Source organism: Gavia stellata, chromosome 29, assembly GCF_030936135.1.
Source record: "Gavia stellata isolate bGavSte3 chromosome 29, bGavSte3.hap2, whole genome shotgun sequence".
Lineage (NCBI taxonomy): Eukaryota > Metazoa > Chordata > Aves > Gaviiformes > Gaviidae > Gavia > Gavia stellata.
In genome coordinates, this window is record NC_082622.1 from 2,287,257 (window position 1) to 2,312,369 (window position 25,113).

Here is a 25,113-nt window from a genome sequence, read left to right on the forward strand (position 1 = left end):
CCCCTTTGCTCGATTGCCTTCCAGCTCCCTGTGGAGGTATCCTGACAGGGCCGGCAGGAGTGATCCTGTCCCCGCAGTACCCCGAGCCCTACCCGCCGGGGAAGGAGTGCGACTGGAAGCTGACCGTCTCTCCTGATTATGTCATTGCCCTGGTATTTAATACGTACGTACCCGAGAGCTCTTTGGTTCCGCTTCTGTGGCTGCCGGGGGGGACGGGCAGGGGATGCCAGCAGTGGGGCGCTGCCTGGGTGAACTGGCTCTGCACGGGGGTCCTTTCCTCTCTGAAGGAACCAAACCAAACCTGGTAGGACTGTCCCGGAGTCCTGGGTTGCCTGTTCTCAGATGTTATTTTAATTTGGGAGAAGATGCACATATTTCAACCGTAGCTCCTCTTCTATATACCCGTGGTTTTACAGAACATAACCGTGTAACTGGTGCAGCTGGGAAGCCCCTGCAGCAACGCTGGCCTGTGCTGTTGTGCTCTTGCCTGTATCAGTGGTCCTCGAGTCCTTATGTGTGGAACAGAGAGAGAAACGTCCTGTACTTAGCTGAGGAGCTGTTCTGGGGCAGAAGCAGGCTCTCAGCTGTGTAGTTGCACAGCCCGTCAAGACCACGGTCTGTTGTTCTCCAGGGGCTGCTGTAGCACGCTCATGCTTCAAGCACTCTTCCTTTGGCTTTGCAGCTTCAGTTTGGAGCCTGGCTATGATTTCCTTCACATCTACGATGGACCCGATTCACTCAGCCCCCTGATCGGAAGCTTTTATGGCTCCCAGCTACCCGAGAGGATAGAGAGCAGCAGTAACAGCCTGTTCCTTGCTTTCCGAAGCGATGCATCAGTCAGCAACACCGGATTCGTCATTGACTACACAGGTAAGAGCTGTCGGGGGTGCACCTGGCCCAGCTGACTCAGCAAATACGTGGGATTTCACCTGCACTTACTCTCCGGTTAAACCACCTAGCTGAATCAAATGGGAGAAGCTCTAGGAACTGTGGAAACCGCTCCTCAGGCAGTAATCCTGCTGTCTGTTCTGCTGCCACCAAAGCTGATTCGAGAGGCATGGGAGGGAAAACGGGGACTTGAAGAGAGGGGACCGTGCAGGCTGGCGGAAGAGCCAGGGTACAGAAGGTAGATAAGAGCAGCATAAAAGCACTGTTACCGTGGCTGAGGATCAGTCATATGTGGCTGCTTCTGCGTGGGGCTTTCATTAACAGAGAAGAAAGTTTTTTACATCTTTTTTTTCTTTTTTTTCTTTAAAGAAAATCAAGGGATATTCCCAGAAAATACGTATTTATATACAGGCTGTATTCTGTATAATCTCTCTTGCTCCACACTGAATTTAAATAGTTCTGCCTTCTCCTTAGTGAGCAGAACATGCTGCTTCATTGCAGATTTGAGCTTTCAGACTACTAGAGAGTGCTGAACTGTTAACTGGTTATTAGGAATGCTCCACATTGCCATGGATTTAAGAGTTATTCTTAGTGGCAAGAGGGATTTTGCCCAAGAAAAAGAGGTGCAGACATACATATCCAATACGGGATCTCGGTCTGAATTTTTGGTACTGTCATTCAAGAGTGTACCAGATGATTGGGTGGCTATATCTAGAGGTGAGGATCATGGAGGTGGATGCTTGGCTCTCTTGAGTCAGTGGAGCTCTCCTGAAATCTGTGCGTTTTGCTTCACTTAAGGTTCTAAAGGTTCTACTTAAAAATTCACTAATGATTGGTAGAAGGAACACAGTGGTTCACAGGTATCTGTGTTATTAAAGCAGCGGCTTTTTTTTCTTGCTTGTTTGAGGAGGAGGTAAAGCATTTTGGTGGCTTCAGCTCTAATGGTGAGAGACAGGGGCAGTGGTTAGAGTTCTCCCTGGGTGCTTTCAGCTCTCTGTCGGTGGAGCAAGCTGAGAAGTGGCAGACCTGGCACTGCTCTTCTGGGAGATGGGGAGGAAAAAAGGGAGGCTTTGGCAGAGTGTGTTCCTTGTTTGTGCGTCGGGTAGGTGGAAGAATGGAGTTGTTACAAACTGTAGTAAAAAATGTGCTCTGAAAAGCTGGATCTGATGAGCCGGGATTATGCAGAATGGAGAAAAGGATTAAAAACTGGGAAAAACCAAGGCTAGAAAGGAACGATTCTTCAAGCCTGCTCTGGCCTACGCGCCTAGTTTGCAGTATGGGAAGAGAGCACTGATGGCTTCTGATGTGCTGACTGTGTGCCGTTAGGAAACGTGGCTTTGCGTCCATGGTGTACACTGTGGAACCGGCTGCCGGCTCTTGTCGGCCCCACTGTGCTGTGGGAGCAGAACTCGCTCGCGCTGGAGAGCTGGTGGGCTGCTGCTGGGCTTTCTGCGCCGCTTTCTCGGTGTGCTTGGGCAATTCTCTCTTCCTGTGCCCTGTCTCCGGTCTGTGGTTTCTGCTTTTGAATTTACCTGACCAGAGGTTAAATGATAGTCAAATGGCAATTATTAGCTATGCTGAACAGATGAATTTCCCTCTAGTAATGTTATGAAATAATAAGACGAAGAATCAGCACTGCTTAAGATTCAAGAGATTAAAAGTTTTCTGCTCTCGTTAGAATTAATTTTACTGAAAATTAAGTCTTGGGTTTTCTTCTTTTCCCCTTTCTTTTTGGGCAGCCAGAAAGTAGTTAAGAAATGAAATCTCATTAAATTAGAGTGGTTGTGCAATGCATTTTTCTCCTAAACATTCCTACAATGTTAATAGCGCCTACGTACTTCCCACAAAGCCAAACTGCTGGGAGAAAAGAATTGAGGCTTAAAGTTTGCTCATTAATTTCCCCACACTTTAAAGGAACCTGGGATTCAAGTCTGAGAAGCAGCAGAAAATAGAACTTTGGGGAATCGAAGGAAGAAGAAAAGAAGTGCAGGAGGGAGCATGTGCAAAAGAAAAATCAAATACCGAGCTCGGCTCCTTGCCAGCGTGGAATCCCAAGTGCAGTTCAAAGACACCGTTGTCTCTCAGCCATCTCATTGTGTTTGGTCAGTGCTGCAGCCCACGCAGGCTTCTGCCCCGGCTCCCTAAATACCATATGTCACCTATGTCAGCTGGGTGCGAAATACTGTTAATTACCAGGGGCTTTGGAGTCCTCTTTTGGTAACGTTTGGGGAAAAAAACCCAAAGCAGCCATCTGTCAGTCCCTCCTTGAAATCCTGAGTCTTCTCTGGGACCGGGACTGTATTGCTAGCCTGCAGCTACGGGGTGTGGGGTGAATTTCAAACAGCCTCAGCACTTCATTTGGAATTGTTTCAGGGGCAATGGCTCTTCAAGAGAAAGTTGTCCTCTGGGGCCAGGAGGAATGCAGAAAACAGAGGGAGAAGAATGAGTTTGGCTTTTATTATGCCAGTTTTTGCATAGAGCATGACAGCGAGTGAAGTGGGAATGCAGCAATGCCACAGAAAGGTGTTTGAGGGCAGATCTTCAGCCAGGCAATTTCCCAGTTTAGCTACGCTGATATGCTACACCGGCAAGATTTCGGACAGATGGACACATGCCTTTGCTTTGCACCCGCGATGCACTTTCAGCGGTGCAGCAGAATGAAAAATCAAGCTAAGGTTACCAGCAAAGGAACCGTAAGTGTGCTTACCCCACGCACGCTGAAATTTGCAGGGGTTTGGTTTACTGCCTCCGTAAAGCCTTGGATTGCTTCAGAGGGTCGGGTGAAACTTAAATGCAGTAGTTTGGGATTTCAGCTGGGAAGGAGTTTACTCGCGGGATGACTTAGCAGTAGGGAGTAGATTTTGGGGTTCAGGCTGGTTCCTGTAAAGGAAGACACACTCTGCTCAGGATCCTGTTTAAGGTCTGTTGAAGTTACAGTCCTTAACAAAGTGCTTGTTTGCAACAGCAGCTTGGTTAACGTTGTCATTTCTGTGAGAGCAGCGTGCTGTGTCCGTAGCAGGTTCACTTGAGCCCCACAAGCATTAGTCTAACAAAGCAACAGGATAAGGTCTTGATTAGAAAATGGGAAAGACAGTTAAAAAACAAAAGCTTAAACATGGGAAAGAGATGGCTTGCAATATACCTAGCATTTATCTCTTGTTCCGGTTGTTGCTCAAGAATTTTTTTAAGTCTCTCGCTACAGAAAACTAAGGTTTTTAACTCAGTATCTCTACATGTATTTGAACCAAGATAATATTTGTGTGTCTTAGTTATACTTGGGAGATTTCTGGTTACAGAGCAAGACTGGATAAGTTTCAAAAACTGTTTCCAGTCAATTTAAAAGACCCCTTGGCATGAGGGTCTTCGTTAAGCTGCCGTTGCCAGAAAATGCTACCAGAGACTCTCTTAAATTTGGCCAGGGATGAATCTCTGAAGTGAAGATTATCTTTTCTCTTTGGCAAATCAACTGAATTCCAGTAGTCGGTTTGCATTGCAGCCTCGCGCAAACCACAGATTCTATTAAGATACATTTTATGCATTCGTAGACTGGTATTTTTAAATTGAGACCACACTTTTAGTGATGTAACGGGCAGGTTAGTCATTTGGAGAGCTTTTCCCAAATTATTCCCCCCCCCCGTTACATTTTGTGAGAGTTGGGGACCTGTTATAGTGGCCACAAAAGCAGCTCAAACTCCACCCGTCGCTGCCTCTTTGTCTGAGCAACGTACCCTGATGGGGTGCTGCTGGATGGGCCCCAAGGTGCGTGGTTAGGTTTGGCTCCTCGTGCTTGGGGCAGAGGGTAGGAAGGAGTTTCCAGGTTGGATACTCCAAAGCAGGAGTTTTTCTCACGCTTTTTAGCACTTCCTATTTCTGTTGTGGGCCAGAAGTGAAGAGGCGTGAAATTGAAAGCAAATGAAGCAAAACTGATTACTTTTCACCCTTCCAAAGGAATGGGGGAAAAAAAAAGACCAAACCCCAAGCCTTATTTCAAATTCGTTATTATTTCGCCAGAACTATTTTGCCCATCCTGATCTTATAAACATATATTCAGCATTACTTATGGCTTATTTAAGGTGGAAATTCCCCACAGAGACACTATTCTGTAAAATCCATTGCAAAGCAAGCTGTTTAAAGACATCCAGTACTGTTTGCTGTTAAAACAGTCAGAAATGGGAGATGACGCTTGACCCTAAAACAATTTGCATTTGAAAAACAGATCTGTCCTTTGGAAAAGGTAGTCCCTTTAGCTGGGATGAGTCGGAGGATGCTGGGCTGTGGTGAGCTGGTGTGGCAGCAGCCAAGCAGCTCAGGATGCCAAGGCTGCACCTTCAAAATCCTAATATAATTTGTCCTGTCTTCGGTATATGATGACTGTTGTGAAAAAAACTGTCTTCTAGATAATTTCTCCTGGGGTTGCTTGAAGGCTTAGCTCTTATTAAAGGCTTGCACATGTTCACAGATGTGGAGTTCATGATGCGCTGGGTGGACAACGCCCTCCGGTGAAGCTGTTCTCGAACGTGCAGATGAAAGCCTGACCTGAGGTCTAGGAGCTCATGCAAGCTTTGAGTTTTCCTTGGGAAAGGAGAAAATTCTGCTTTCTGTGGACTAATGAGCCAGTTCTCATGGCATTTTTGCCTTGACTCTCTTCTAAACATTTGGCAGCCTGAATCCATGTTAATTGGGACATCAGGGTAAAGTCCTTCATTTCTGAAGTGGCTGAGTGAAATTAAAACGTTAATTCTAAATGGGCAAGCCCTGCTGTACTCACTTCATAGCCTAATAAATCAAAGGCTGAGAAAGCTGTGGCTTTCCCACATCCCTCTACGAGTCCTTTGCTGCCACCACGCAACTGAATACTTCCTTAAAGTTGAGCTCCTGCCTCCCTTCGTGGCCAACTGCTGAGGATCATCGGGGCAGTTCATCTGCAGAGGAGTGTTCAGCTGGAGATACGCGTAGGACTGGTGTGTCAGGGTGCGTCGTCCCCTAAGGTGAGTGGTGTCCCTGAAGGCACAGACCCTCAAGGGAAGAGAGGAACAGTCCAGAATGAGGAAAACACAGCAAAAGCAGCGGGGCTGTTGCACAGCCATCAGCCACCACACTCTTTTCAGCAGTCGACAGAGTGACTTGAGCACTGAATGTCATGATTTTTCAAAGCAAGAGCAGAGGCTGAGATCAAGCACATGGCTAAGACATCTGACAGCCGGGTGGGAGGCTGATTGACAGGTTGAAGCCACATCAACTTGTTAGATGAAAGGCAGTGAGACTGTTCAAAATAACAAGAGAGGCATAAAGTGGTCAGAAGGAAGCCGTTGGGTGCAGCTTTTGTATGAAAGGGTCTAAAAGTGTGAATATTAGCAATTCAGAGAAATAAAGGCTTGTGGAATGAAAAAATATTTTGGAAAAGTAGATGAAGAATTTACACTTGCAAACAGCCTGTGTGCCGCGGTGGACTCTGGGCCACGCAACTGCACTGCTCATCCTCAGTGCTCTGGTTGACTGGTGCTCAGAAGCAATTTGTCACCTCTGTGGGCTGTGATGAGCCGCCCGTACAGGAATATTCCATTGACTTGCAGTAACGGTAAAGGCTCGCTTCTCCAGCTGCGGCTGATGTCTCACAAGCCTAAGGATGAACGAGGAGAGAATGTGTTCCATCTGAGCTGACCAGAGAGCCAAGGGCTTTGCTTTCCAGCACTGGGACTGAAACAAGCTTTTTGGTCCTGATATCTTACTCATCATGATCAAGATTTCTCTGTTGTGTCTAGCTGGTGTCTCAGCAGCGCCTACCGTCAGCTCACACACGGGAAATAATGGGGTAAAAATATTCGTTGACTTCTTCTGTCTTAAAACCCCAATCTTCTCCATAATGTTCTGAGTATCGGAGCTCTCTTCTGAATGCTGCGGTAATTGTGCTTCTGGGCACATGCGTGTCTCGTCCCAGGGTCAGATAAACGGGAACATCTTGTCGCTTGGTCGGGGAGCAGGGTTGCTCAAAGGACAAGTGGCTTGTCCAGAGTTCGTGCAGCAAGACACCACTACACAGAGGAGAACCCAGGACTTCAGGATTTGAAGTTTGATGATACAAGTGTGTGATGGTCTGTGAGTCCAGTCTGTGGCTCCCAAAATAGGGAACTGGTGTTGCAGGAAAAACCAGTGGCCTCACTCCTGCGTTTCAGGGCAGCTGTTCCTGGTGGAAACATTTCACGTCCTTTTGTGCTCTGTTTACCTGGGTCACTAGCTAGTGGTACAGCTGTTGTGTAAAGGAAGCCATAGAGCTAATCCTATTTTTCACTACAAACAAAGAAACAAAAGCAAGATTTGGGGGCTTTACTGTTTTCTGCTTTTTCCTCCACTCCTTCCCCAAATACTAAAAGCCCATGATTTAATGCTTAAACACATTATAATTGTTCACAGACCCACTGCTCTCAGAAAAGCCCTCATCTTTAATGAGCAATTTCCAGATGACAAAAGAGCAGGATTAATCAAAGCCTCTAATTATATTTCATGGAGGAAAAAATAGAAGAAAAAGAAGAAAAAAACCTCAGAAGAAGGAAAGAAATATCCAAGTCCTGACAGCTCTGTAGTCTTTACTGGAATTTTCATATGTAAATGGGGTTTTTAACTCTGCAGGGCATAGTGAACAGAGAGAAAAATGTCTTCATTTTGTCTAACTGCTTGTAATCATTTTGCCATAATTGCAGCCGTGCTGCACATCTGGAGAGTCAACCAGCTAGCACATGGCACTATGCATTTCCATGGTGAGAGCAGGCAGCTCTTAGATACAGGAAGGATAGGTGCCAAGGAGACGCCGTGAACAGATGTAGCACACCTGAAACATGTTGCATGTTCAATCTGTCTTTATCTGCCCTGGCTTGCAAAGTTCCTTGCAGCCTCTCTCCCATGCAAGAAAGGAGAGCGAGTGCAGATAGTTAAATCAGAGCTTTGCCTTGTCGTTTGGATTTTGGGTACCAGTAAATATGTGTGTGAACTGAAGCCTTCCTTCCTCCAGTATACTTGTGCTGGAGCTGAGCATCAGAGAATGCTCTGGACCAGAATCTGACCTGTGTAATTCCCCAGATTCAGCAGCATGAGAGAATGCTCGCAGTTGAAATTCTGCAAATGGTAATAGTCTTCATGATACACTTCAATGAGATTCCCAGATGAGAAAAGCCAAAAAATGTGCCATTGACCAAAATTTTAGAGTAGCTGTATCAGACCAGTAAAGATCTTGGCAATTTTCTCCTGCAGAAAATCCCCGGGAGTCATGCTTCGATCCTGGATCAATTAAGAACGGCACACGAGTGGGTACAGATCTGAAGCTGGGATCTACGATTACCTACTACTGTGACGGCGGGTATGACATTGAGGGGGTTTCCACGCTGACGTGCGTAATGGGAGGGGATGGAAAACCCACGTGGAACAAACCTCGACCTACCTGTACAGGTAAGGCTCAAGGGGAAAAGGGTGAGTAGAGGATGATCTGCCTATCGCCAGATACTTCAGCAGTTTATCCTAATGCAAAGCTTGACGTTATGTTTGCGTGGAGCTGCTTGCAAGGGGACGGAGGTGTTTTTTCTCAGTGTTCCGTAATTTTTCTTTTTTTTTTAACACCCTGAGATTGGGAAGAACTAACTTACATGAAATTTCTTGAACCTTCTTTTTCAAAAGAGAAAACTGGACAGAACAGATGATCTGCATGACCAAACCTGCGTCCTAGTGCAGGGCAGGATTCGGGAAGCCACTTAAACGTTTGCTTAATCTTATCCCCACTAATCAAAGCCCTTGAGCATGTGCTTTCCTGAGCAGGGTCTGAGTTTATTGAGAAAACAGAAGGCAATTTTTTCTTAGGGGTTCTGTGGTTTTTTTGTTTTGTTTTCTGGCTTAATGAGAAAATGGTTTAAATGATGGGTTTGCAGTCAGACCTTCTTAATCTGAGAAGTGAGTCAAGAGATAGCTGTCAGTCTGTGGTGACTGGAAGAATGAAATCTCTGACTCGGAAAGGCGCTGATGGGGAGGATGCTATTCCCGCGGGAGCCAGGCTCCTGCCACTGAGAAAGAGCAGAAAGAGTAGGAGCTCATTCTGTCTGGTCCTGAGCTTTAATGTCGGGTGGAGAGCAGTGCAAATCACACGCTAGGCTACAACACTATACATGGCATCCCTTAGCCTTGCCGGGCTCTTGATAATTAAGCGTGAAGCAGGCATGAACTCAGGTTAGGATAAGCCTTATTTTTCTTAATAAGGTCTTGCAGTGAGAGCTGCAGAGCCTGAAGCGTAGGATCGCTCGTGGCTGGGGGCAGCTGATGTTGCACAGCATTACAGCGGGAGGGCAGGGTGGATCTCAAAGCAGCAGGAAAAAGGCTGATGTTTCAAGGCAGGCTTTGGTAAGAGTGCGCTCGGTGATCTCTGCTTGACTTTCTCTTACAGCACCCTGTGGTGGTCAGTACACAGGCTCGGATGGCGTCGTCCTCTCTCCAAATTATCCCCAGAACTACACCAGTGGACAAGTCTGCTTGTACTTCATCGTTGTGCCGAAGGACTATGGTATCATTTTGGACGTTTTTTGGAAATCTGTCCTACTGTCTGTGCAACTCTCTTGTTTGGGTTTTTTTTGTTTGAGCCAAGCAGTAGAATAAGTGCGTATGTAAACGGAGATAAGGGAGATTGGAAAATAGTAAGTGGCACTGTTGGATGCTATTTATACTTTGTTGTAGTCAGTAAGGATGATGGGAATTTCCTGAATTTCAAAATCTGTCAAAAAGGAAGGGACAAGAAACCCAAACCTAACAAAAACCACCATCTTGTGATTCCCTTTCCAGTTCCTGCTCTATATCCCGTCACGCAGAGTTGAAAAATCGGCAAAAAATAATCTGTGGTGATTAACGCTAGCAGCAGGCTCAGAGGACCTCCGAGAGTACCGAATGTATTTACCATAAACACATGCTAACTGTGGTGCTAAATAATCTGTCTGTGCAGAGAAGCACATAAATGTAGAGTTTTGTGGATGTGCAGCTATGGTACTTATGGCTAATTTTTATTTTTAAATAACATGTAAATTAAATTTTTAAACCAGATCCAAAGAAAAGCCGAATCCATTTAAACAGACTGGCATTCTTTTTAGAGAGTCCAGTGCTGCTTAATTTTGGTCAGAGCTTGAGTGCAAGAATGAGCGATGTTCTGGAAACCTTTGAGGCAGCTAGCTGGATACTAGTGCTGGTTAACATATTTTCTTGTTTGAAGGGAATTTAAAGTTCGTAAAGAGCACTTGCACTGACCGCTCTGGCAGGTGAAGGTCTCTCAATTCTGTTATTTGGTGCTGCTTCTCAGTGCATTATATTGACCTAGTCAGTCCCTATGGTCTTTTCAGCTGTTTGCGGTTTCCTTTGCTAAGGCAGCAAGGTGTGACATGAGGATCGCACGTACAGACATCAGTTATAAGCTCCTTTCACTCGAATTGCCCTTCTGCCTGTGTGCACGCAGGTCACAGCTGAGCTCCTGGATCTAACTGCTGAAATACTGCACTGTTCTCTTACACATCTTAACCTGTTTTACCAAAGCTGATTCTGATATTATCTTAAGGAACACAATAACTAAAGGGCTAGACAGTCTTGATCTGCAAGTCTGACTTTTGCCTACGGTAGGATGACAGCTAAATTACTTTCTCTTCTCCACCTGCTGCCTTTCAATAGCTTCATTAAAAAGAAGCAGCAAAACCATTAGTCGTGAATGTTATGCATTTCCCATCTTCTTCACTTCTCAGATTCTGTGTACAGCAGGCATCAGGGTGTGCTATCGTCACTTTTTCAGTGTTTCCACCATCAAAGCTGTGCTGGAAACCTGAATGTGCAGGAAACAAATGTCATAGCGTGGTGGATGATGAATTTCACAGCGAGAGACCTCTCAGCTTGTGAATCTGCAACTGGGCACTTAGAGCTTGAAAATGCAAAGCTAGGAGAGGAGACAAAGGGGAGAAAAAAATCTTCTAAGTGCAGATTTGGGGGGAAAAAACCTGTTATTATATTCTGAAAAATAAAGATAAATAACTAAAGTCTCTTTGCTCTAGCTAATAAAATGCTCTGATCCTCTCATTATTATTTTCTCCCTTTTATAAGCTCTGCCTGCTCCTAGGTGCATTTACAGTGTACGCAGTAAGTCCCCGAGCACCGCACGGCTCCCTCGTTAGCAGTCTCTGTAGACAGGCTTAGGACTGACTGATAATAAAGCTGTGAGTGTCCTCTCTCCCTGGCAGTGGTCCTCCCTGGCCAGAGAGGTTCAGTCTAGAAATTCAGTTCTTCAGGACAGGGGTTGTTATTTTGTTCAGGTTTTGTACAATGCCTAACCCAACAGGAGCCCGCTTCCTGACAGAGGTTCAATACAAATAATAAATAATAATTATCAGTTGGTGAAATTGCATACCTTGTGTTACGTAGGCAGGCAAATGGGATGATTCATCAATGAATCCCTTTTGGCCTATGAATCAGTGTTAAAGCGTGCTGGCAAGTGAACACGGGGGAGGCTGGTTGCTGCTTCTGTTAGCCTACTTTGTGGATAAATAAAGGGCTCCCATCTTCCAGGGCTGTCAGTCAGGCCCTTTTTATCTTTGCCAAGCTCCTGAAATAAAAGAAGCTGAAATGCCTCGGCTCCAGGCCCTGGCTGCGTGGGGACGGCTGCACGGCTGGTCCCGCTGCCTGCCCCGACCGGCGCTCCCTCTCTTCGCAGTGGTCTTTGGGCAGTTCGCCTTCTTCCAGACGGCGCTCAACGATGTCATCGAGGTCCACGATGGCCCCAACCAGCACTCCCGGCTCCTCAGCTCCCTCTCGGGCTCTCATACAGGTAGGGAGCGCGTCCCCGTCGCTGCTGGGAAAAGCCAACTAAAAAGACAGCCTGCCATTCAACGCCTTGCTCTGTGCGACCCATTTGTGTGGCTCATGCTGTAATCTCTGTCTCTCCTGGTTTGTCTCTTTCTCCTCATCTAGGTGAATCACTACCATTAGCTACCACCAACCAGATTCTCATCAAATTTAGTTCCAAGGGTCAGTCTACAGCCAAAGGTTTTCATTTTGTCTACCAAGGTGAGTACACTCGTGTTCTGGAGATGTCCTCAGGTTGGTCCCGAGATAATGGTCAAAAATACAGTGATGTCTTGAAGAGTCCTGAACGGCTTTTGGCGTCTGTGGGTCCTTGCACGCTTTCTGTCTGAACAGGAAATATCACGGGAGATTAAGATCATTTTGGTAGCAGCGAACTTGCAGGGCTGTCTGGCTCCTGTAGGTACTTCGTATTCAGACCTTCCATTTTCACTCAGCCTCAACCCTCACACGTCCCAGGGTTAGTATCAGAAGTATCTCACTGAATCACAGCCTGAGTACACAGTGAGTTCTTGAAATTTATACCCAAGCAATTTTTCCCACTGGCGTTTTAGCACATTTCTCGGTGTAAGCAGCTGAACGCTTGTCTAGCAGCTCTGTAAAATCCTTCCTCTCTGCCTGTCGCAGGCTTAGGTCTCCTGCTGTCAAACTTTTGCCCCTTGATCCTTTCAGTAACAGCTTGCATTGCATTGGGCGAGGCCCACGTAGAGGTTTTAAAGTAGTAAATAGAAAGTGATGCAGAGAATAGTGGGAAAACAGAAGGGCTTTCTCACCCACGTGCTTTGTACAGTGACCTGTGGTTCAGCCAAGCTTTTACGTGCACGTTACTGTAAAGTGGGGACAGACAGCAAGGGCAGCCTGTGCCTTCTCCGGGGGCGAAGTGTAGCATGGTTTGGGTTTTATAGTATCCAGAGATCCGTTCTCTCGAATTTCTGCCTAGTTACTGTAAAACAACTGTAGTTCTCTAGTCATCTTTAAAGATTTCAGCAAAGCAAAGGTTTTGATGAAATCAGTAAAGATTACCCCCTCTCTGCTGCATGCTAATTGTGAGCTGCACACTCCTCAGTGATTACTGCATGGAAGGCAAGAGTGAAAGAAAGAGCCAGCCCTGGCTTTGATCTGCCTGGCCAGGCTTTAATGGCATTTACCTTCATTTTTACACAAACGACGAGTTCTCTCTCCCAAAGCCTCCCCAGCCAGTGATGCACACGTATGGCAAGTTCCCCCAAGGTGAAGGCATCGGAAACCTGCAGCAGCGTCTTGAAAGCAGCCTGAACCAGAGAGCGGGGCTCCAGGGTCAAGTGTTCAGGCACGATTCTTTCCATGGTTTGGAGAGAGGCCAAGCACCCGCTCATCGGTCACAAATGGCTGAGCCGGGATTATCTGAGCAGGGGTACAGATTCATCAGTATTTTGGCGATCTTGGATTTACCCAAAGTAGGGCATCATCATAAGTGACTGCTTTCTGCCTCTCTGTTCCCCTCCCCAGACCACTGACACGCTTCAGACTTCTTGCTGATAATCTTGCGTGATGCCTTTGACAGCGGGTTTGACATTGATCTCTCTGAATCTAATTAAAATCAAACAATATAGCTAATGTGCTCATCATCTTCACATTTTCCCCCCTCCCAGCAACTCAGGCATTAAACACTAATAAATTGTAAAGCAACTTGGAGAAGAATACAGATTGATTCCTTTCTCAGCAATAGACATTTCTTTGACTCGTTTTTCCCCCTCGCTTATCTTGTCAGGCTCTCCATTTCTTTCTTTGACTGTTGTTTCCAGTATTGAACAGGAACGCAGGCAATTTCAACAGCTGGCGATGCAGCATCACAACTTAAATTCCCTTTTCTTTCTGTCACCCTTCTCATCGTGAAGGAGATTGTTTAAAATTGCTGTCCCTTACAGTAATGAGGCCAGGTGAGCTGAGAAACCTAAAGGGTTTTCTGTTGAGGCTCTAGCATTATTTGGCAAACCAACCCTTTAGTAAGTCATTGCTGAATGCCTTGCTTTCCCTATTTAGAAATGACCTTTTTGATGTGATAGGTTTTCTGAAGGCAAACAGTCTCATCTGAGAAAGCGTGCATGGTTCTGTAATGTCCTAGCTGCTTTTATTTTAAGTATCACTTGAGTTGGCAGAAGTTTGAATGAAATGTTTCTTTGTCTTCTCAGTGGCCACGTTTGGATTCAGCCACTCTTTGGGGTTTAGGTATAATCAGACTCCTGTGTTGTTTTTAATGCATCTTTAATTTGGCACTTAGTATTTCACAACGTTTGCTCTAACCATGTTTTGTTTTGTTCTTGCTTTGCAATCTGCTGGTTTCTCCTGTCCGCAATGCAAGCGGTTCCCCGGACCAGTGCCACCCAGTGCAGCTCGGTCCCGGAGCCTCGCTACGGCCGGCGGCTGGGCAGCGATTTCGCGGTGGGGGCGGTGGTGCGGTTCGAGTGCAGTGCTGGCTACGCGCTCCAGGGCTCCCGCAGCATCGAGTGCCTCACCATGCCCGGCGCCCTGGCTCAGTGGAACGTCTCGGTACCCACCTGCGTGGGTAGGTATCTGTGGGTTTGGGGGCAGAAAAGACAAAACAGTTCAGCAATTTGTGCTAGAAAAATAAATTGCATCCTTTGGGGCGGTTAAAAAAAAACCCACACCAAAACCAAAGGAAAACCCCACTGTATTTCATACGTCTTACATACAAAAGCCAGGCCTGCCTCTGAACAAGGGCAGTTAACCCCAAATGTCAGGGAAGGGACCTTTTGACACGATACTCAGTTGCAGGACCTGGGGCAGCATCTATTATGAATTAGATCTGCCTGAAAGCTGCTTTCACCTTCTTTGAAGGAGAGCAGTTCCTAAAGAACCAGTCTCGTGGGCTGATGTACCCGGTGTTCCCCACACCTGAGGACTGTGCGCTGCTTGTCTTAGAAGTTATATGAGAGCTATTGAAAAGAGATTATGCATACAAATCTTACCCTTAAATCATGAGCCAATTCCGTTTGCTTTTTTTGTCCACGGACAGATGTTTTAAAGAGAATGTTTTAGTACAAAGCCAAGTCCTTCCATGTTCAAGCATTACTTTGCTTATTTCAGTGCCATGTGGTGGAAATCTGACTGACCGCAAAGGTACCATCCTGTCCCCTGGCTTCCCTGAGCCGTACCTGAATAGCCTCAACTGCGTGTGGAAGATAACAGTCCCCGAAGGAGCAGGGATACAGGTACAGTGTTAGCAGCTGTCGCTGCAGCATGAGCTAGAGAGGAGAACGCACGGTATCTGGTGCACTTAGAGGCCACGTGTTACGAAGCTGCTGCTCCTCATAGGAAAGAGATCGATTGAATGTGTCATTCTCTGGAATCAGACATTCATTTACACTATGACCTGCCAAAAGCAGGTAATATTTCAATGGATTTTTGCCTCCTGGAGGCGTTCTCCATGGGAAATCAACTGGGGCCATGTGGCTGTTCCGGTGTAACCAAAAAAATTGTGGTATTTTGGGCATATATCTTTATACTGCTTAATTATGCGATGTTGAAAGCAAGGTAAGCTACACCAAGGAAGAGTTGCTTGCTCAGAGTGCCTGCGTGGATTTGTTATGCCAACAGAGTTGCAGCAGTATGATTATACAATTACAGCTTTGCTGTTCATTGTCTCCAGGTAAATGAGCTCTCTCTTCAGGTCTTTTTGTGGTCCTTATCATTCCTCTGCAGAAATAGTCCTGCAAGCTAGAGGACGTTGAGAATTAAGCTCAACATCAGAGACCAAACCTTAGATAAAGTTCCCATTGAGCACACATGTGCCTTGTCTTCACAGAAAGCATCTCACCGTGCGTTACGCTGACATCGGTTGACGCACAGGAGATGGATTCTTTAACAGGTTCATTCATTCCACAGGCCTCGTTATCAGAGGGTTTCTTTCTTCTTCTTTACACCACTTTGTCTGCGAGGGTTTTGTTCATTAAGTGCTTTTATTTCTCTGTCATGTATTTTGCTAATGGATTTGTAGGTGGGTTCCTCCCTCTCTGCAGCACTCACAGCTGTTGGCACACAGCAGTTGTGTTTCTCTCAAGAGTTTTATTGAAACATCGGCTCTGCCTTGCTGGGCTACGGTTCTGCTCTCCCAGGCGGGGATTCTTCCCTGGTGCTGCCACCGTAACTCAGAACCAACACCTGAACCTGGCTCTGGGATGGACAGAGCTGCTGGGAGCGGCGCTGGGGGCTTCACAGCGGAACAGCACAAGCCTGGAGCAGTATTTCGAGCCCTCTGCCAGGCTTTCGCTGTGTCCAGTCCAGCAAATTCCGCTCTCCTCTTTGGTTTTGAAGCCATTTAAAATAGTGTTTTCAAAAGGCTCAGAGCGCACTGTCGATACTTTCCTCTTCCTCTGAAATTTTAGCCGTTCTCAAAACCCCCAAATGACAGGAGGATCCATTTAGCTCAGCCAAACGTCTGAACAGTTGAGGCAGTTTGCAAGTTGCTCGGGACTCCTGGGATCAGGAGGTGATAATTCACTTAATTTTTAAAGCGATGTAAATAGATGTCTTTATTCTGCACTGCCATGTTCTGAATGCAAACCCTCGCTGCCACTTCTCAGCCCACGGAGCTGTTTTTGCACGTCTGCTGAGCGGGCTATTACAGCGGGCTGTTAAAAGCATGTCTTTATTCATAAGTACTTGTTTCTCACCTCTTTAGTTGTGCAAATGCAGCGCGCTCATGTAAAACCACAAAATGTAATGCCAAAATGTTTTAAAGGTTTCTTTTTTTCTTTTATCCCTTTCTTGCTGGATGTGTTCTCTTGCAAGGGAAATAGATAATTTGGGGTCCAACACAAATGCGTGCAAACAAAAACGTGTATCCTGTGGCTGAGCTTTAACACTGCCAGAGCCGTAAGTTCGGTTTCTAGGTCTGGAGTGGGAAGCTTTTGGTGAAGGGCAGGGCTGTGGTCCTTCAGCGTAACCCCTTCCTCTGGTGCGCGGCGAGAGTCCCTGTGGACCCGCACCGGGGTCTCCGCTTCCAGCTGTGCCGGGCTGCACGGGGGACGGTGTGTCGAGGGGCCCGCCGCCCCTCGGCTCTGCCCTTAGACACGGGCCGGTCGCGGGATGACACCTTCCCTCCACGTCAAACCGCATCACATCAGCTTGTGACACTGGGACTTCCACTGGAAGTCTTCTACGGGGGGGAAAAAGGCGTGACGAAAGGTGTTGGCCCTCAGGAAGTAAAACACCTCAGTGAAGCCCTGTGCAGGAGCTGTCGGTTGGGCAGCAGCCCAGAGGCAGGGTGATGGCCGCGGAGCTGGACCCGCCGTGTTCCCACACAGCGGCTGCGTAACCTGGCCTGGTCGGATGGGCTCTGCTTCCCCGGTCACCCGCTTTTGTGTGCGAGATGTTCTCAGTTATTAGATACTAATTTAAGCATCAGTTTACCCTCATTTTGTACAACAATTAAAGGTTAAACAACTGTAAATCAGAGGAGGAGGTGAAATTAAAGCTTTCTTGGTAGCAGCAAGTCACTGGCAGGATTTTTATGTAATCAGCGTACGAGCTAGCACTTCTGCCATGAATTATTCATTTCTGTAGCAAACCTTCCTGAGTGAATTAATTTATATACATGGCAGTAAATAGATGCAGATCCCTTGTGAATCCAGACGTCAGACTAGAATTAGGACCTTAAAAATGTTTATTCCGTTAAGTTGGGGGGGGAGGAGAATAAATAATTTAGAAAATGTAAGAGCAAACAAAACCCACGTTCTCAATCCACATTCTCTTTCAATAATGTAAATCACAATAGGTGTGCAATTGTGCAGGCTGAAAGGTATTGACTTGGTCAGTGTGATCAGTAATGGCTCTGCAGGGGTGACTGCAATTTCTGCTAGGTGAACTCCACTTATTTTTTGGAAAAAAAAAACTTCATGAGAACTTTATAGCCTGCTTTATTATTCAGAATAAATCAAGGAGGAAAAAGGTTAAAATGGCAGAAATAATGGCGTTTGATTTTTTTTTTTTAATTATTATTTTATTTTTTAAAATGTTTTGTGTGGATGATGTTTAGCAGGGCAAAGGCAAGCGAGATATTTGGAGTGGACGAGTAAATACAGACTAAGAACACTGCAGGAAAAAAGGGAGCAGGCTTCACAGAATTTCCAGAGGGAAGGGGGAGTATGTGTGTGCGTATGCGTGCAAGCGGTCAAGGTTTGCAGGGCACTGAAATCTCTTCAGTGTTCAGACCAGTGAACGTATCCTGCTGAGCTCTGTGCTTCAGGGAGTGATTCTATTGAATTCAACAGGATGACTGCCCACCAGAAGCATTAGGCTTAGTAGGAAATCTTCATGCAAAGAGACCTCAAAGGATCGAGGCTCTGCAGTAAGCAGATGTGCGAAGGCTGGAAGTAAAGGGAAATCTTTCCTGCCCGAATTACGGAAGTTTCAGCGTTCCCCCCCAGACCCACTGGCACTGGTGCCGAACAACTGCGGCTTCTGCCGCGTGCCAAGAAATGAAGCCTTTTGTTTGGGGCCAAGTTGTACAAGTTATTTATGCTCCTCATTTGTCTTTAAGGGTCCTTTTTTAGGTTGTTGGCCTGGAAGTTTAATTTGAGGTACCCAGTGTTTGAAAATTTCATCTAGAGCTTACAAATTAAAGCTGTTTTTTTCCAAATACTGTTGGCTTTCGCTCAGCTTTGCTGTCTGACTCTCTCAGTTCACCAAACTTGATGTACAGCGCAGCTTATTTTTTCTTTGTGGGACACTGAGTACTTTGAACTCCCAGTATTTAGGAATAAAGGCAGAGTCCATTTTAATGGTAATCAAGGAAGACAAATCTGTGTAATTGCATGTAGATCTTTGCTCAAGTATAAGAGCTGCTTTTCAGTGTAAATGAAGGTTTATCAGATCTCATGATGTTACTCCTTTGAGGATTGCATTGAAGTTCTAACTAATGGAGTCAAGTGATTTCCTTAAGCCTCCAAACCTTGTGGGGCATGGCAGAGATGGGAAATTTGAAAATGCAACCTGAGTGATACGACTAAAAGCTGAGAAACCAAGGCAGTTGCAGGAACTTCATTGGATTAAAAAATCTTGTGGTTTAATGGGGGTTTCTTTGTTTTTATTTTAGCTCTGGGGTTGCTGGTGGTTGCTTTCATTGGAAAGTGTTGCAAAAGTCTTCAGGGATTTCTCAAAACAGAAAAAAAGGCTCAGATTCTCAGCTGCTGCACATTAGCTGTGAAATTACAGCAGCTCTCCCTTTGCAGCAGCAGAAGACAGCACCCCTGATGCGGAAGTTTGGAGTGTGTTGGAAGTGTGGAGTTTGCTGGAAAATAGCTGTACAACCCAAATGGTGGTAGTCAAAGGCAATAGGTCTCCAAGTGCAGCTCGGTCTTTGCCAGTGCATTAGCACAGATAAATGGCAGCGCTGACTTGAAGCCCCGGGGCGTGTTGCTAACCTTGAGTGGCCCTTTCATTGATGATATTTCGGTTTATTAGCGTGATTGCAGGAGTCATGCTGTTACTTTTTTCTTTTTTCTCTTCAGATCCAGGTGATCAGTTTTGTTACTGAGCAGAACTGGGATTCCCTGGAAGTGTTCGATGGAGGAGATAACACAGCCACCATGCTGGGAAGTTTCTCTGGTACGTGTTCAGCATCATATCATGTTCAGTGAAGCCCAGCAGTGCGTGCTTGATTCCTATTCATGTCAGCTGGACTTCAGCACATACACAAAATTAAGCATATGCTTAAGTGCTTCAAAAACTTGGAATAGATTTCAGCATGTCCTTAAAGGGAATCATATGCTTTGTTGACCTGGGAATTTGACTACTGTCTTCCTGCAGAAAATGTTGATAGAGAGCCTTGAACACAAAACCAGTGGGTTAGGTTTGGGGTTTTTGCAAAAACCCATGAGCGCTTCCACAGCCTGAAGGTGGGAGTTCCCGCAGCGCTGCTGGGTTGTGTGGGGTTAGCTCAGACCACTGCGCTTGGCAGGTTAACCTAACCTGGCCGATTTGCACCAAATGGACAAAGAGCTACAAAACCCTCTTTCTTTTGCTCGGCAGTGGGGACCGTGGCTTTTAGCAGAGCAGGGAGCAGCAAGCAGCCCGAGAGCATTGTAAAGCTTTCAAATGGCAGAGCCGCTTGCAAACCAATGGCCCCAATTCTTGCATATTTAATGAACAAATGTGTTCAAAGTGCTTTGAGGTTGACAAGGAGAAGGGTCACGCATAAAGACCCACAGACTCTGCTCCCAGCGCTGCATTTGGGATAGAACTGCCTTGACCTGGTGCTGCAGCAGCTTCCAGGGAAGGAGGCAGGAGAAGGAATGCAGACCTTGCAGGGGACCTGCGCTCCACCCACGCTGTTTCTCATCACCAGTTCCCTTCTCGATGCTTTTAGTCTGCCTGGTCTGTAAGTGGTAAAACTTCACATGATGCAATTCATTGGCAGACTTTGAAAAGGCCATTGCGGAGAGGCCTTGGGTATTTCTCACTTGGCCTCATTAGAACCTGATCAAAACCAACAGAGCTTGTTAAGCTAAAGGACTTTCTGTTCTCAGTCTCTTCTGCAGCTAGTCTCCGAGGACACGGAGGAGGAAAAAAGAATCCTCTTCAGTATCTTTGTGCACCTCTTGTTTTCCTAGGAACTACAGTGCCTGCGCTGCTGAACAGCACTTCAAACCAGCTCTATCTGCATTTCTATTCGGATATCAGTGTCTCTGCTGCCGGCTTTCACCTGGAATACAAAAGTAAGAGCAATTCAGCCTTGATCTCGCAGTTCCTCTGAGTGATGGGGAAATGGTTACGAAGCTGTTGCCTTGTAGAAGTGGAAGCTGCTTAGTGGGGAAGGGACGGTGAGCTTTAAGGCCCATGCTTATGTGGTTCCCTGCTCTCAAGATGCAGAGAGGGAGTGAGTATTAAATGGAAAATAGATGCAACAGAGGGGATGTAGGGTCACGGCGTGACCCTCATCTTGCTGCTGCTGCGCTTTGTAGCACCCGTTTGGTTTCTGCGTTGTAGCGCAGGAGGAGTTGTGGAGGCCAAAGTATTAAAAATTCGTGGAGAGTTGGCCTGTGCTGTAATCTTTGCTCAGGAAGTGCCTAAAATGATGCTTGCCAGAGGTTGGGAGGGGCTGCCTGCTCTTTGCAGTCTTTCCTCGGCATTCAATATTGGTCATTGCTGGAAACAGCATGCAGGGCTAGACAGATCTCCGTAGGGTAATTCCGGCTGGAAGGGACCTCAGAGGTCACCTCATCGAACCTCCTGCTGAAAATGGGGTCACATATAAGGTAAAACTAGATTACTCACTTTACACATCTTCACGCAGTCTGTGCTTGAAAAACTCCAAGGATGGAGACTGCACAAACGCTCTGGGCAGCCTTTCCTCGCAGGATGAGTGCTGCAGCCCCCGGCCGTCCGGGTGCTCCTCTGCTGAACTCCCTCCCCGTTATCAATGTTTTTCTTATGTCGTGGGGTGCAAAACTGGGTACAGCATTTTAGGTGCTCTCTAGTGGGTGTTGAGTAGTGGCGGAGTCTGTCTGCTGGCTGTGCTCCTGCCCGTACAGCCCAGGACACTGTCACCTACCTTTGCTGCCAGGGCACACAGCTAGATCCTCTTCAGCTTATCTGCTGGCATGGTACCTCTCCCTGCGTTGTGTTTAGAGGCGCAGCGTCTAGATGCTGGACAGAGTAATTTCCCTTGTGATTGGTATGAACGCATGGCCACCCTCCTTTTGCAGTCTCCAACTCAGGGAGGCACATTAGCATGAGCTAAATGGGAGCTTTGAGATCGTGTTCCAAAGGAGGCACTGCCCAAAGTGTGGGCACCCGCTCCTTCTCCCCCTCTATCATGTTGGACAGTTTAGTGGGTTCATCTGTTACAGATTATGCCGACATCCTAGCAGAATGGCAGCCTTCGCTTCCAGCAGGTCTCATGCAAGGTTGCATTCAGTTCTTGGGTATACAGACCCGAGAACATCGTTATATGCGATGATATACAGAGACTATGCTTTAAAAAAGAAATCCTCAGTGGTAAGAGAACAAACGTGACTAAAACTGGAAGATGTAGCAGGGAAGAGAGTCTCTTGGGAAAGGGCTGTCAGGTTTGGATAAGGATGCCAAAAATCCTTTCTCCCCCACGTCTGTGTTGCGATTCCTGCTTTTGGAGCAGATGTCCATTCAGGAGAGGTGTGCTACAGCCAAGCCGCAGTGGGTCACAGTGGTGGTGGCTGTTGCCTCGCCAATGGTACCGTGCCGAGGGCTTGAATTACTCGCATGCAGTCCGGCAGCAGCACAGACAGTGTACAAGCAAGCAGGTGCAGAATAGCAGCTCGCAGCTCTATTCAGCGCATCTAAATTGAACGTTCAGCTAGCAGTCAGGAAAGCAAGCAGGCTTGTACATTTGCAGTGTACTAAAGATACGGGTGCGACAGTGCCAGGAGCCAGTCTGGTCTTTGTGCAGCTCTCAGGAGAATGGGTAACGCGTGGTGATGGGCTGGCTCTGTTCCTGCGCTGGTAGCAGTGATGGTGAGCGGATGAGAGATGTGCTGGGGCTGCTGTCTCTGTTCACGCAATCTGCTTGGGGCAATGCAAACGTAATTGTTTCTTGCTGGACACCGTGTCTGACAATTGGTTCTGATCACAAATCTTGTGTTTGTCTCTGAAGCCAACCAATGCTCTGTTTATTTTTTCCAAAGCAGCAAATAGATTTGAAAGTGCATTTTGTTTTGTAAAACATCCGCAGAAATGGCATAGCTGTGTGACTGCAGAGACTGCGTGCTTTTAGAGGGCCAGGGAGTACTAAGCTTTCCAGGTTTTACTGGGTTTGCAGATTGAAACCTGGCATATTAATGCATCCAACAAGATTATGGCAACCAACAAGATTGGGGAGAGAAAGTGTGCCCTGGGTTGCTCTCTGGGAGCTGGAGAAATGGATGTTGTTTTAGAAATTCTCTTGCTGCGTCTCATTCTTCTCCATTTCTGTTTCAATCAGTAAGTTCTTTGAGGATCGTATTACCCCATTGCAAAAATCTTGTTCAGGTTTTTCGTGAGGCTTGGGATTATTAGGCTTGTTTGGTTTCTTTGCTGAGAAAATTAATAGGTGTTGATTTTCAGGGCAGCTGGAAATAATGTATTTTTTGCTTTGCTTGTACAATTGGAATTTCACGGCTCTGAGCACCGGGTTTTGTCTTTGTTCGGTTAGGGGTGCTGCAAGGAAGTTTTGAGAGATGAGCTAAAACAGCAGAGTTTGTTTCCTCCCCTTTCTCCATCACTGGATTCCTCAAGCAATGCCCTTATCTCTACATGCTTGAAAGCCAAAGCAGAGCAAGAACAATTTAGGACTGAGTGAAACTCGGTGCCCACTGATCTGAATAGGAAGTTATTTAAAGCTATTTTCTCTCTTGTCTCTCTGAAGGTCAAGCAGTACAGCCATGTGTGGGGAGGGACTACATGTTTTCTTGCTGGGAAGCGTGACTCGGGTTTCAGGAGCAGAGTCGGCATCTCCTCTCTCGTTTCTGTTTTTCATCTGCTTTCGGCTCAGCCTGTAGGGTTTAAGCAGAGCATTAGCCCTTGCAGTGATGCAGAAGGTTATCTTTTAGTGGCAGCTGCCAGCACTGAGAGCGAGGGAGGTGCTGGCAGGCAGCGGGGCTGCGGTGGGTGCGAGGTGACTGCAGATGCCGGTCTTGGTTTTATCTCCGTTTGGTGTTGCAGAAGAAAGAGGGGGTGGCATGTGTGTAAAGGAGAGCACATCACCCAACATGCAACTTTGGGGATTGTTAATTGGGTTTGCAGCAGGATATTCCCAGTTGTAAACGTAGCTCAGATGGAAATGGGATCGAATGAAATTTTCGTAGGCTGTTCTGCAGGCACCGTCGAGGACCAGCCACGCTTACCGCTGCTTATATTTCATGGTAAATTCAATCTGTGATTGAAAACAGGAAGAATAGGGTCAGAGAATGAAACCGTGCTGCTTCTGCCCAGAAAGGGACAAATTACATACAACACATACCGTATGCCCTTGGTATTGCCAGTGAGGGACAGCAGATAGTTCCCTCTCGCATCCTCTCTGGTCTTCTATCAGGTGCTGCCTGGTTGGTGAAGGCACATATGGCGTAACACGAATACGGACCTCGGATGGGGAGGGTTCGTGGCGGGTGTTTTGGTTTGTGAGCCGTTGAGAGTGAGTTGGTCTTTGCTTTGTGAATGGACACGCTGTCGCAGCTGCAGCTCTTCCATCAAGTCGTTAGGGTTCCGTCAAAAACGTTTTTGGCCACGAATCACAAAATGATGTGTGATACCTTTGTGCGTTAAAAAAGTGTGTTCCAGGTAAAGTGAAGGCGCTAGAGGTGAATACCTCTGGATCCTGGACATGCCCTGTAACACGGGAATGCTGCGTGATCAGGGGTGTCTTTTGTGGAGAGTCCAAAGGCCACAGGGCTTTCCCACCAGTGTCTGTGGTGGAGGTTGCTGCGAAACAAGGGGCTGGGGTAAAATGAAGGTGTGCGGTTCCATTCCTTCATGGCAGACCCCATCCCCGCTCCCCGGAGCACTCATCTCGCTCTTGCCTTTGCAGCCGTCGGTCTGTCCAGCTGCCCAGAGCCCCCTGTTCCTGGGAACGGCCTGAAGATCGGCGAGCGCTACTTAGTGAACGACGTTGTCTCTTTCCAGTGTGAGCCAGGCTACGCGCTTCAGGTACTGACCGGTTTCCAACAAGAAGGATGAGAACAAACACCTGGGGAAGAGCGAGACCCTCCCAACCCTGTGTCTTGTTTTCCTCTCCTCCAGGGCCACTCTCACATTTCCTGCATGCCAGGCACTGTCCGCCGCTGGAATTACCCACCTCCGCTTTGCATTGGTAGGACTCTTGTTCTTTTGTACCTAGTAGATATTTATAGCACTTTTCTAAAAAAAAAAAGGGTAAAGGTCTGAGTTAGAGGAAGGCAAGGCAGGTTTGTTCTGGAAGTGAGATAGGCTGTGCAAAAATCTTCATTTGTTATAAGGGGAAATTGCAACAAAAAAGTCCCTGTCGGCCACCCAGAATGCTTTATTTTGAATGCTTAAAATGTGGCTGTAGTGTAAAATGTAAAATACAAAAGAGGTTTCTTCAACAAAAATTGATTCAAAGGTGAAACCTAAAACTTCTTGATACTGAAAGCAGATTGGGTTTATGGGTTGAGAATTTTATTTCCATCTTAAGCAAAGATCTTAGGACTGTGGATTATTTTTATGAAATGCATCCTGATATCACTGAAACTGCATCTTTTACTGGAGCCTGTTTGCATCCCAGGATCTCCGAACGGCACCACTTGGTGCCTGGCTGTCCCCTCTTTGGTGTCTAGCAGGTCCTTATGTGACCAGCAAGAGCCAGGCCACTTGCCAAGGCAGCTGGTTGCC

At 46.7% G+C, this 25,113-nt stretch overlaps 1 protein-coding gene across 1 annotated transcript in view; it reads left to right on the top strand.

Annotated features, from left to right (window-relative positions):
* CSMD2 (CUB and Sushi multiple domains 2) overlaps positions 1-25,113 on the top strand; it is a 304,852-nt gene that overhangs the window by 221,251 nt on the left and 58,488 nt on the right. The window contains exons 28-39 of the mRNA XM_059830635.1: positions 25-163; positions 683-870; positions 8,134-8,328; positions 9,311-9,427; positions 11,603-11,716; positions 11,860-11,955; positions 14,093-14,296; positions 14,839-14,963; positions 19,263-19,359; positions 20,364-20,468; positions 24,293-24,411; positions 24,505-24,574. Coding sequence (XP_059686618.1) covers positions 25-163; positions 683-870; positions 8,134-8,328; positions 9,311-9,427; positions 11,603-11,716; positions 11,860-11,955; positions 14,093-14,296; positions 14,839-14,963; positions 19,263-19,359; positions 20,364-20,468; positions 24,293-24,411; positions 24,505-24,574 — 1,569 coding nt within the window. The remainder of the gene's footprint in view (positions 1-24; positions 164-682; positions 871-8,133; positions 8,329-9,310; positions 9,428-11,602; positions 11,717-11,859; positions 11,956-14,092; positions 14,297-14,838; positions 14,964-19,262; positions 19,360-20,363; positions 20,469-24,292; positions 24,412-24,504; positions 24,575-25,113) is intronic.